General features: G+C 37.7%; 1 protein-coding gene across 2 annotated transcripts in view; it reads left to right on the forward strand.

Moving 5' to 3' along the window:
- The window catches only part of c11h12orf29 (chromosome 11 C12orf29 homolog), a 71,476-nt gene extending 62,814 nt beyond the window's left edge, over nucleotides 1-8,662 (forward strand). For both annotated transcript variants that reach the window (XM_048256694.1, XM_048256693.1), the window contains exon 8: nucleotides 8,105-8,662. In XM_048256694.1, the coding sequence (XP_048112651.1) occupies nucleotides 8,105-8,293 (189 nt within the window). In that variant the 3' untranslated portion in view covers nucleotides 8,294-8,662. The remainder of the gene's footprint in view (nucleotides 1-8,104) is intronic.
- Nucleotides 8,663-13,783: the final 5,121 nt, after the last annotated feature.

The following is a 13,783-nucleotide window of genomic DNA, read 5'->3' on the forward strand; positions in this document are numbered from 1 at the left end:
TGTCTTGAAGAGAATTGAGCAGTGTGGTTCAAAAGCAATTAATTACAGGATGTGTAGGACTAGTTTAGGGAGCACCTGATTGTATGCAGGTGGACCCGCACCTGATTACTTTAAGGGCCCGTTTACACGTATCTAGATATTTGTATAAACGCTTACTTTTGTATGCGTTTGGCCCTTTCGTTTACATGTAAACGGAGATTTATCTCCCTCAAACGCATACTTTTACAAACGCACTCCAAAGTGAAGATTTCTTAAAACGATGACTCTTTCGATTGTGTCGTGAGTCAATTCGATTTCATATGTGCAGCAAAGATTCTAGAGCGGAGCTTTTTATGTGCAGTGCAGTGCAGTGCCTGCCTGCCTGAACATTTCACACAGACTGTAGCCTACACACCACACTTGATATGCGATTATTTTTAATATTTCGCATACTATTTTGTGCTCACATCACACAGCTTCACACAGCAACTGTCTGTTGACTTCTGAGATAATTATAGAGTTGTTTAGTTGTTTACTTCATGTAGCTAAGTAAGTCTTGTCTTGTGACGCTAACATAGCCTAGGCTAGGCTTACTCAATGGATTATAACATGTTGGATTAAGTCATCTTCATTTCCAAACCTAAAGGATGTACACGTATGTAGAAGATAAGGTAGGCTATGCTTGTTATTCTGGCCCGCTGTGGCATGATTAATTGCCGTATCTGAGAAGTTATGCTATGGTGAGTTTTGGCAATGTGTTTGCTATTCTGGTCAGTTTTGGCATGACGTGCGAGTTTTAGCGTTAGCGCATTGAAACGTGTGATGTTGGCTCTGCATGTGTGCTATGTGCAGACTACTAGCTGGGTCATTGTCCATGAGCACTAGCCTGCAACTCATGGATACTCAATAGCCTACCACACTCACATACCGGCAGTGTTATTACATGTCTTTATTAAAATGCAGATATATTCTCATGAATTAGCCTAGGCCTATTATTGGATGTAAGATCGCAGGGTGTGTGGGCGTCTGTGGGCATAGGCTACACGGCATTCTAAATCGCCTGTTTACGTTGTGGATAGCTAAATAAATGTAGCCTAATGTTTTTACACCTGTAGGCGTTTTGTCATTAGGCATTTTGACCCTAATCGCATGTTATAGTTCTTAAGTTTTTTAACCAGTCATGGGTGTCTTTTGGGTGTAAAACCAATGAGAGTGACATCTAGGCGGGTCAATATGTGAAAAAAAAACACCTAACCTCAAAAAAATTGATACAAAAGGTTTTTCAACTGATTATGATACCTTTAGATGTTCTTAATAACATATTAAAAATCTACTAAAATCTGACCCCAGTTAAGGGGTCATTTTCAAGATGGCGTCCAAGATGGCCACCAGAAGCTAATTTGGGATATCTGAAGCATTAATCAGCCTAGGAAAGTGTTTTTTGTGTTTAATCAGATTTAGAGGTCACTGATTCATATGTCACACTAAAGTATCAGTTCATAATTTTCAAAGACTTGTCATTTTCAAGATGGCATCCAAGATGGCCACCAGAAGCTAATTTTGGCTATGAAGCATTATTCAGCCTAGGAAAGTGTTTTTCATGTTTAATCAGATTTAGCGGTCACTGAGTCATATATGGCACACTAAAGTATCAGATCATCATTTTCAGACTTAGAATTTTCAAGATGGCGTCCAAGATGGCCACCGGAAGCTAATTTTGTCTATATCTGACGCATTATTCAGCCCAGGAAAGTGTTTGTTGTGTTTAATCAGATTTAAAGGTCACTGATTCATATATGTCAGACTCAAGTATCAGTTCATCATTTTCAAAGACTTGTCATTTTTAAGATGGCGTCCAAGATGGCCACCAGAGGCTAATTTTGGCTATATCTGAAGCATTATTCAGCCTAGGAAAGTGTTTGTCATGTTTTATCAGATTAAGAGGTCACTGATGACTCTTCATCTCCACCTTTTTTAGTGTTCTTATAGTAGGACCTGAGGATGCATGATGTTTTCTCTCTGTGTCACCATGCCTTCAAAACCTTTCCCTTCTGTGAAACATATGTCATTCCAGTACCGCTCCCTCAGTTTAGCTTTCAGATACTGATTACCGAATGGAATGGAATCAACCTCAATCAAATACTCTTTCATGTTAGATCCAAGTACAGAGACAGTCAACTATTCTTAATTGTGTGCATTTCTGCAAGACACTCCGCTGTTCGTGTAGAAGATATGGATTACCTTGCACTGCTGCCTGTGGAACGTGTCAAAATGAACAATGTATCAATCCACACAAGTTCCTTTCAGAGGAGTCAGAGAATGATGAATAATGATATAATAATTATTTCTGATCTACTTATGCATATAGTTTAAGATTCAGTTTAATTAGCTCCCCCCTAATGATAGATGCCAACAATTATTGATCTACACAAATAATATACAATGCATGCCTATACAGTACATGGGTCATGGTTCATTAAAGTCATAAAACAGCCACTTACTCGCAAACTCTACTCTACATATTGTAAAAGTATATACCCTTTACATGAAATATAACATTTCCATCTTCCTCCACACCAAGCATAATACATACTCTATTCTGTATAGGCAAATATAGTGTAAAGCCGATACATTTTGCATACAGTCCAGGGAAAACAAATGAAACACCCTAAAATATATATTTTCTGAAAGCATATAATCTATAGATAAGATATAGCACCATTTAAAACATGTCCCATCTTCCTCCATGCCATAAACAATGTATTGCCCTCTATTCTGTATAGGCGAATCTAGTGTAAAGGGGATATATGTTGGCATGTACAGTCCAGGAAAAACAAATTAAACACTCTTAAAATATATATTTTCTGAAAGCATATAATCTGTAGTTAAAATATAGCACAATTTAAAACATGTCCCATCTTCCTCCGTGAATGCACAATACAAAGCCCTCTATAATGTATAGGCGAATCTAGTGTAAAGGGGATATATGTTGGCATGTACAGTCCAGGAAAAAGAAATTAAACACACTAAAATATATATTTTCTGAAAGCATGTAATCTGTAGATAAGATATAGCACCATTTAAAACATGTCCCATCTTCCTCCATAAATGCACAATACATTGCCCTCTATTCTGTATAGGCGAATCTAGTGTAAAGCGGATACATGTTGGCCTCTTTTGTCCAGGGAAAACAGATTAAACATCCTAAACTATATATTTTCTGAAAGCATTTAACCTGCAGATGAGATATAACACCAGTTAAGACATGTCCCATCTTCCTCCATGCCATGAACAATACATTGCCCTCTATTCTGTATTGGTGAATCTAGTGTAAAGCAGATACATTTTGGCATGTACAGTCCAGGGAAAACAAATCAAACACCCTAAACTACATATTTTCTGAAAGCATATAACCTGCAGATGAGATATAACACCAGTTAAGACATTACCCCTTCCTCCATGCCATGAACAATGCATTGCCCTCTATTCTGTATAGGTGAATCTAGTGTAAAGGGGATACATTTTAGTCTATATTGTCCAGGCAAAACAGATTAAACACCCCAAACCATATATTTTCTAAAAGCATATAACCTGTAGATGAGCTATAACACCAGTTAAGACATGTCTTATCTTCCTCCATGCCATGGAGATGGTTAATAATCCTGTATTGCATTTGCTCTGTATTAAAACACATTGATTTTAATTTATGGCTGAAAAAGGTAGAGCATTGAAACATTTTAAATTTTAACATTTAAAATCCTATTCTTGTTTAATCTGACCATCATTTGATATCAATTTCACCCCTGTAGGCCGAATAGTAATTGAGATATAGCCATTCTAACCTGTTGACAGCCATTTTGGCGGCCATTTTGAAAATGACCCCTTTCCCAAGGTCAGATTTTACTAGAGTTTTAGCATGTTATTTAGCATGTCCAACAGTACCAGAATCCATAAGAAAAACTTTTGTATCAATTTTTTTGACGTTGAATCCTATATTGACCCGCCTAATCAGTCATTCCAGCAAGCAGTGCAACATCTAACAGCGCATCAGTGTTTTCATTATGGTTTAAGTGCCAATTGCTGGTGTTGATATAAAGCAGGCGTCGCCAACCTTTTGACACTTTGACAAAATGAACATGGGCGAGAGCTAATGTTTAGCTATTAGTAGCATGTAATCCGTGCCCTCCTGAACTTTCCTCACTTTATACTGTAGCCTACTAAGAGAAAGAAGTCCTACCTCGTCGTCGGTCCACATGTATGAGTTGCTTTATGAGTTGCTTTTTGCCATATTTCCCTTCGGTTTAATCAGCCCAAAACGCGTAGCCTTCTGTACATTTTAAATGTACCTAAATTTATTCTCGGATATGCAATTGAACTTTGACTGGGATAGCGCAATCTGTTGGCCTGGGGTGTTACAGACGCCGACTTGTGTAAAGTGAACCGTGAGATGTTGGTAGGCTTTTGCACATTTTAATCGATGCTTGCCACGACATAACATAACTGACAACTCATCTCCATCTCATATTGTATATTGTTGGCCTATCATAGCCTACTGTGTTGTGCATGGTATTTCAGCCAAACTGGGGTGGTTGTGGTGGGCGAGGCGGGATGAGGGAGAGCTTTAGAGGGTGTGAATGTACATGTGAATGTACATGTGCTGTATTGTCTTTGTCTTATGTCCCGAGGACCCCCTCAAAAACGAGATGTTTCATCTCAAGGGGTTATCCTCCTAACAACAATAAATTAAACTGTTAAACTAAACTTTCTCCTTGCCATTAGGCTAATTGAGGGGAGGGAGGGCGAGCAATGCAGACAAGTAGACGACCTAGACAACACTTTATTCTCGGTTCTACATAAACATTCGCCTTTGGAATCATTTTGCGTTCCAGTGTGTATGGATATATTTTTTAATCGAATGTCATGTAAACGTGATTAAAAAAACAAACGAATACAAAAATATCCGTTTTAAAAAAAAATCTAGATACGTGTAAACAAGCCCTTAGACCATTCTAAATGAGCCCCCATTGTGATGTCATACAGAGAAAAATATTTTTTAACATTTTCAATCCCCTATTTCTCAAAGTATACATTTAAAAAAAATCTCTCTTGTCCAACTCCAGACCTACACAACGGTTATTTCAACATGTCTGTACATTAAGTGGTTAGAGTCGCATTCATTCTTGAAAAGGTAAAAAGAAAAGATTATAAGAAGAAGAAGGGTCATTCCACGTCAATTCAACCAGGGCCCACGCACTTAGGTCTCAAAAAATTCTGAAAAAATTACCAGGTGTACCTATGTTACCCAGGAGACACACTGTAAAATTGCTCATGTAACTTTCCAAGATACAGCCAGTTTCACAGGGGGAGGGGGGTGTCGATTTTGTTCGGCCTCTTTTTTTTGTCAAAGTTCACAAGCCCACAGCGCAAGAACTAAAACATGTAGGAGGCTCAAATTTTGCATGCTGGTACATAAATAGGAATAGTATGTAGCAAAATTGTCACATTTGGTCTGGATAATCCTGCATGGTCATAGCTGTCCCTCAGAGTTGATACAAATTTTATTTGAGTTTTTGGCTGGGCTCTGTTTAAGCCTTCAGAAGACATATTTGTACTCAACATAGGCTCTTGATTTATTTTCCTTACTGAGATAAGTAGAAACACTCTCACAAAAAACAATGAACAGAAAATAAATTCCTTCAGGGTCTGAACAGCAGACCTTACAAGTCTAAAAAAACATTTTGGTTCTCATTTTCAGAGCACCCAAACACCTTGTGGGAATATACAAAGATTTTTTAAATACATGATCGTTTCTTTTTAAAAACACCAATTTGACTTGTCTTATGCAAATCTTTCTTTTTCACTTTCCACCCTGAACATGGGCAAAATGCACCATTGACATCAATATGTTTTGTATAGAGCTACCACAGGTTACTCTATACAACCACAGGTGGCAGTGTGGTGACTATATAAAACATATTGATGTCAATGGGGCATTTTGCCCATGTTCAGGGTGGAAAATAAATTAATCTAAATGGTGTAAAACAGTGATTTATTTGCATGGCTAGGCCGATGCCCGAGGCACCCCCAACGAAAAACTGTTGGTAGCATTGGCTAACTAGCGCCAGATTTCTGAGTGCAGGGGACAAGCGAGATGAGCTATGAAACATACGTTCACACTCGGTATCATTTTTCAACACACTTTAGGTCAAAATCACACCGGAATTCTCCTTTAAATTAGGGCTGGTCTGCAGGCTAACAATTAATCATAATAAAATCATGATCTCGATTCACATCTAGGCTATACGTGATCTAATTGTAGGATGACCATGATTCTGCCACATTTTATATAAGGACATTTACTGCTTACCTAACCTACAACTGTCCCCAAAGCATTACATTTGTCCCAAAAGACACATTGATTAAATGAACATTACAAAAATAGTAAGGCATCTGCTTGAAGTAAATATAGAGACAAAAGATGTATGTTTACAATATCACTTAAAAACAGGCCTTTTTTGTCTTTTTCCCCCAAAATTGCACTGTGCCTACTTCAGAGGGCATTTTTCCCACCTCTTCTGGGGCCTACCATCAAATGCTTGACCTCTTTAGAAAGCTGAGACTCTGTAGTTTCTTAGGGAGTTAGTTTCTTGTTTTTTCTTTCTGCCGGATAACAAGCATCTCTGAAATGACCACATTTCAGCCCTCTAGGTCACTTAATAAGTACTTTAGACCATTATTTGCCAAGGCATGCTGATGCGTTTTGTAAAATGCCCTATGGAAACTTCCCATAGGACTTTTGGTTACCCAAAATGCATACTGACAATAATAGTCTTGCTGTGTGGCAACCTATTGGTGTAGAAGCATAAACCTGGTCTCAAAGGAAAGGTAACACTCTGAGGTTTCTTGTAGACTATTTTGATTGTATGTCAGAGGTTCTGATATAGAATTACTACACAGAATATGGAATAATTACACAAAAGTCTATTTTTGCATTTGTTGGTTCAATGGATGTGTATAAGATCAACTAATATTGGATAAAACAATATGAATATTCAATTTCTATGGATTCCTGTGAATATTTCAATACCCAATATGCTGCATTTACTTATTACTAAGGATACACACTGCAGCTAGAAGGTAGGGAAGCACTTAAGGTGGAGGAGGGCATTTTTGATACAATTTAATTGAGACAGTAAGATTAATCTGACAATGTAAAGCACTATACAGATTGTACATGAAAAAGGTTGTCATGTATGGATTCCCAAGAGTCCAAGCTTTCAAATGGTGTATACCATTACTATGCTACATAGCAATATGGTGCATACAATTGATTTAGAATGTTGGGGGGAGGGGGGAGGTGTTCCAATGTTGGTTCTTTAAAAGGAAATTTATCTGATTATATTCATATGTTGCATCAATTCTGCACTAGCTAAATCTTTTTATGCACATTCAGTGTGCTATGAAGGGCTGAAATACTTGAACAATGGTTTTGGCTAGTCGTGCATCCCTGATATAAATTTGTAAGAGAATCGTGATCTGAATTGTAAGTTGTAATTGAATTTTATATAGAATTGTCTATCCCTTGAAGCAACTTATAATGAAGGTCCTTTGTCCTATTATATATGGATATGGTATTGGCGCATAGGATCTGCATAGGGCCTCATAGCGGTGTCCAACTATAAAGTTATTGCTACAAGTTTTATAAAGTACTTGTCCAGTTGACAAAGTTCTTTCAAAACAAAACCTCTAACTCCATGTCTGTTTTAGACCATATTTATTAGAACAATTACATTGTACATGAGGATTGGAAGTGAGTATTTACACAAGAGGCCATGGTATATAGCTATTTCATAGTCATTATGTTGCACTGGTGCAACTTTGTTCTGTTTCTGTCCATTTACCGTGCTACAACTTCAGGTATAGTGGACTGGTACCTGGTATCACTCCTAGTACCCTTCTTTTAATTCATTCATCAATTGTAATTGGTTTCACATAAATGTTAAACTAAGCAATTGTTGGATGTCCAATTCTAAAGCATTCTTTAGAATGTTGATTGTGTAATTGAATGTGTGCAAAATACCAACCATTATCTCTGACTGTATGTCACCTTCTTTGTACCATGCAGCTTCATCGCCATCACGTGAACCTAACATGGCCTAATGGAAAAACCTTTCTAAATGCCAGACCTGTTGTAATCCATGTTGATTGGCACAAAGATCACCTGGAGGATTCCCACCAGAGTATATTCAGTGCTTTTTCAAAATTAAACGGACAACATTTCAGAAGTGTTGAAGATATAATGTTTGAAATGTAAATAATTCAACTGAATAGAATAAGATGTCTTGTTTACTTCAGGTTTTGAGCACGTTTTATAACTTGTGATTGTATAGGACCCAACCTATTAAACTTGCTTAAGGTAAGGTTTCCTATTACATCTGTTTTCTATTACAGTTGGTAGTCTAAGAATGTGTAATTTAAATTAAGATCTTGTAAATTCCAGTACAGTTACAGTAAAAACATATGAACACATGACATCTTTTGGTTTGTTGCCAAAGTAGTGTGCCAATATATCTTTTGTTTATATGAGGATTTATGGTTGGCAGGAGCAGCACAGAGATGTTATTCCACAAGTGAGGTGTCAGAAAATTACCAATTATGTTCAGAAATAAAGGTTTAAATACTATGACTTCTTATCCTTATTGATGGTGATGGTGGATCATGGTGATGTAAAATGTATTAAAGGGTAAAATCATGGTCACAACACAACTGGTAACAGCCCACATATGAAAAGTTTCTATGGTGTTTCTAAATTTAATTCACACTTTGTAATGATAATACGTTTGTCATAGCCATTGCAGAAAAATTCAATAGAAACAGGCAATTCAGCATTGTACCTTTTACTTCAAGTTTGAACCTCATATATTTATCAAATTGAATATTTTAAACACATTGCATCCTATTGGATTAGTATGAGGACATCCATGCCAGAAGTTTTGCAGAGAAATTAAAATGTGCAAGTTTTGGAATAAATTTCGGAATCTAACAATGCACGTGGTGCATGCATGAAATGCACATATTTGATGTGTGTGCTATTTGGTTTTGCAAGTTTTATACATTGGAAACACTTAAGTTTTACATTGACACTAGGTGGCGCTTCACCACAGATATGTAGGGTAAAATATTGTGCTTCCAATAGCCTATGCCATCTGATGTTAACTAGCCTATATGCGTCAGTTCGAATAGCTTAACTAATTAGGCCTATGTTTTTTCCAGCAAAGCTTTCTGGAAAGAGATGGTATGCATCCATGTCCATTGTCCTCTGCTCCCTCTCATTCCTTTTGCTTGCAGTAATGTGAATAATCAACATTTAGTAGCCTATGTTTAGGCCTACTTTGTAGAAAGAAAAAAATTGGGTAGGCCTACCTTATGAAGGAAAGACCTAGGCCTACAGCATAATCCTGTACGTTATGGTACAGTAGGCTACTGTACGTTTCCAATATGACCCAGGGTAATATGCTGATTTAGTCTACAAAACAGAGGACTAAATTAAGCGTGATACGTCATGTAGGCTTAACGTTTCTTTTAGGGTAGGCTATGTTTTTGCTGAAAAAGTAGCCTAGTTCGCCGGTCATTATTCATTCATTCTGCATATCTTCGCTATCGTTTTCTTTCAATAATGTCCAATGGCTTAAACTTTGTCCTTTATTATTTGCTTTAGGCCTACCTTTATATTTTAGCCTACATTATTCAACTCACGTACTGTCATCTGATCTTGGACACTGCCAGTCAAAAAAAGCAGGTGCGCGCTCTGCACCTCTTTACGCAACTTCGACGCAACACTAAATATGAAGATGCCTTGCTTTCAGAAGATAACTTCCGTCCCTTGGTTGTGTAGGCTATATATGATATAGAATATCAATAGCCTACATTGTATAGCTTACATTCAAATATTACCTTTCTGTTACGAAGCTGGGAATAGGCATATGAGCGCAAATTAGGATGTAGTGGAGGCTAAACGCAAGTAAACGTAGTTTATCCACCTCAGAAATTTCAGAAATAGAGTTTAGGCCTACCCACCTCTTATTAGAGTTTATCCACCTCTCAAAAGAGCTTATTCACTTTTAACATTCAAAACTGTATTGTCCAATACTATCCTATATTCCCAATACTGTACAATAACCTCCACCATTATCAAACATGTTCTGAATGCCTTTTTAAAAAAATCGATACCGCATGGCGCAGTCCACCTCACCGAGATTGCAGAATTCATAGTTCACCCACCTCTTATTTTACCACTACATCCCTGGCACAAATGTACTTTTCCTCTCCTAAACGAGGGCAATTGGACATTTTATGGTCAATATTAGATTGGTGAGAACACTAAATATACTAGATCCCCTGTAAGAATGTTTCAATCATTCTATCGTAAGTCTTTAAATATTATGAAATAAGTAAGCTATACGTTTTTTCACTTTCTTAAGTGGGCTATAGTTCTCATTAGCAGTTTTATGCTAAACCATGAAACATTAATATTAATATTATTAGCTCTATTCTTCTGTTGTTGCTGTATAGAATGTGTATGAATGTGTGATGTTTTATTGATCTGTGTACAGTATTGTCTTCTGTGGGCCTTGAGCCTGTAATAAAGTTTATATATTAAGCTGCGTCCAAAAACGTCTTTTTCTGATATTGATCATGCATATGGAAAAGAAAGACATGAGATTGTTGGTCTTGGAATTTTGATCGCACTCAGACCTCAGATTACTTGCAGTACCCCGGCATTACCACAAGGAAATGGTCGTACGTCAAGTTTGAACCTGACGTGGAGATAAGCACTTTTCCACGTCAAAGACGTTTTTTATAAATCTGAGCGTTGGCAGGATTTGAGCGTACGCACGGTCTAAGATCAAATCTGTGCGTAAGATCGCTTTATAAATGAGGCCCCAGGGGCCACAGAAGGGCGCTATGGTCCTGACTGCAGGCTGCCTAAAGGTATACTATGCAGTATAAGGTATTTTTGGCGACTGTAGAGCTCCCACTAGAGCAGGGGTGGGCAAACTGCGGCCCGCCAAGCACTTTCATCCGACCCGCCGAGCATTTCATTTGGTTATCAGGCTGCTCGCTATTTTTTTCCTGTGATATCGAGACGACGTTGGTTAGCTTTACTGCAAACTGCTTTTCACTCTCCTTAGAGAACGTTTACAATGTCAATGTCAAAACATCATGTTAAGTAGAGATAACATCATGTTAAACTAAGTTAACTCTTAGTTATCTCCTTTGCAGCAGATCTAACGTGAACGTCTGCACTCACGAGAGGGAGAGAGAGCTGCAGGTTCCAGCTGGCTTGTCATTGTTGATAATTGATATCTCCTTCTTAAAAGAAACTTTTAAAAGGAAATCATGAAGGCAACAGTAGTTCCCACTACTGACCATTTAAAAACTGTGAGGGCCCAGCCGTAGGTACAGCACTAGCCATAGCGGAGCAGGCAGAAGATCATTGAGAAATAAACGTGAATTAAAGCGACTGAAAATGTGGTAACACTTCACTTGACGGCTGAGTTCATAACACATTCATAGCAGCTGTCATAAACGGCACATAAAGCATTCATGACTGTTTCATGAGACATGACAACATTCATACCAAGCCTTTCATGAATGTGGAAGACAGAACGACGACAACTTGTCAAAATAAAAGTCCAACAATCGCAAAGCAGCCTTGCCGTTTTTGTTCCAAACCTCTTACCTGATCACGTCACATCTGAGTCAATGGGCTACTCCAGTGCCAAAAAGACAACATGGTCAAGAAAATATTTTTTGTTTCATAAAAATGTATTTGTTTTATGACGTAACCTTTGCAGATGATTTCTCATCTTTTGCTACTGGGAATGTCCAACCACTCCAGGTTACACAAATACGGGTCAGCTGAATGTAGGCTAGTTTACCTCCCAGTGTTAAACTCAGTGATTACGAATACTTCACAACTTGTATAGTAAAGTGACAATCGATGTAGACTTCATAAGATATTCATGAAATATTTACAAAGACTGGAGAGAAAAACAGCAATGCTGCTTTGCGATTGTTGGACTTTTATTTTGACAAGATGTCGTTGTTATGTCTTCCACATTCATGAAAGGTTTGATATGAATGTTGAGTCATGTCTCATGAAACAGTCATGAATGCTTTATGTGCAGTTTATGACAGCTGCTATGAATGTGTTATGAACTCACCCATTAAGTAAAGTGTTACCGAAAAGGTAGTTCAGAGAAAGCCTAATTGTATGCAATCCAATAGGCTACCTGCAAAACGGGGGTTTCAGTTGGTGTTGATGTCTGCTCATTCTGCACCCAGATAACAATTAGTCATTGAATCTATGTTCAAATCAACATTACTTTGTCAATGTTAAATCATTGAATCACCGTCGCACTGCAACATTGATTCTACATCACTTTTGCACCCTTCATTAATATTGAAGCAACATTGAAATTCAGGATTTGAGTGGATATTAAACCTCAGTAAACCACTATTAATCTGGCAAGATATTGGGAAATTCATATCCTGCTTTATCTACAGCCAGGATAAATTTGACTAGGCCTAGATATGTCTGGTTCAGGCTACACAAGCTTTCATAAATAACCATTGACAACTTGTTATCAGTTTGAAAAGCAAGTAGATTTTACTTTACCTACATTTATTCACTCTTCTTCATTTAGAAATTCATGTGTGCTGTGCTTTCCTGCCATCCATTCATTCAGTATAGCATAGATAGACCACCCTGATCCTCCACCATCCAGTAGCAGAGTGAAGTGGCACCTAACAGAAATAGAAGGGGGGAAGAGACAGCTGTTAGATAAACATGTTCAACTGAACAACAAACTAACCGCTAAGCCTACAATCAAGTCATTTTACGCCACAACCTATATGTAGTGGCGGGCCACTCTTAGCTGGGATGTATTGCTTTGCTTCTTTGACAAGCTATCCAAAAAGAGAAACTTAAATTGTACCTTTTTCAACCATCATTTTTCAACCACTTACCAATCGTTTGTTGGATTACTGGAGTCCATGCTTTGTCTGCTACTACCAACCTGTTTGCCTGCCTGCTTGCCTGCCTATCTGCCTGCTACTAACAACCTCCTTACCTGCCTGCTGCCTGCCTTGCCCTGCTTACCTGCCCTGTTTACCTACTGTACCTGCTTGAATCCCATCTCATCCACCTGTATTAAGGTACAATTTAAGTTTCTCTTTTTGGATAGCTTGTCAAAGAAGCAAAGCAATACATCCCAGCTAAGAGTGGCCCGCCACTACAAATGGTAAAGAACTTTGCAATCGCTTACGCTGCTTCACAATTGAATTGTTTGGAACCTGTGGAATCCTTTGTTTGACTGAAACGTAAAAGTTTTTTTTTTTTTTTTGATACTTTGGAGTTGACAAAGTTTTGGATCTTTTGAGCGTTTACCTTTTCAAATTCACTATTGGAGTGCATTATTGTTACTGGATTTGCTACTGGAGCGGACCATGATTTTGTTCATGCATATGTAAATGAAGCCATGAGAATGAACTGAGTTGAAGACAACTGTGCTGTGTTTAATTTTTTGAAAAGGAAAAAGAAAATAATATTTTTGTTGTTGTTTATTAAGCTTAAATATGGCTGATGACAAACTTAAAGAGCTTTGCGCAACACGCAGAGGAAAACTTGGTGTGTGTACACGTAGAATGAATGAATTAAAGGAATTACTAAAAGGTGGAAAATATTGAAGCCGTTGACACAGGCCTTGAACAGCTTGGACGAATTTAAAGATGTGCACCA

Source organism: Alosa alosa, chromosome 11, assembly GCF_017589495.1.
Source record: "Alosa alosa isolate M-15738 ecotype Scorff River chromosome 11, AALO_Geno_1.1, whole genome shotgun sequence".
Lineage (NCBI taxonomy): Eukaryota > Metazoa > Chordata > Actinopteri > Clupeiformes > Clupeidae > Alosa > Alosa alosa.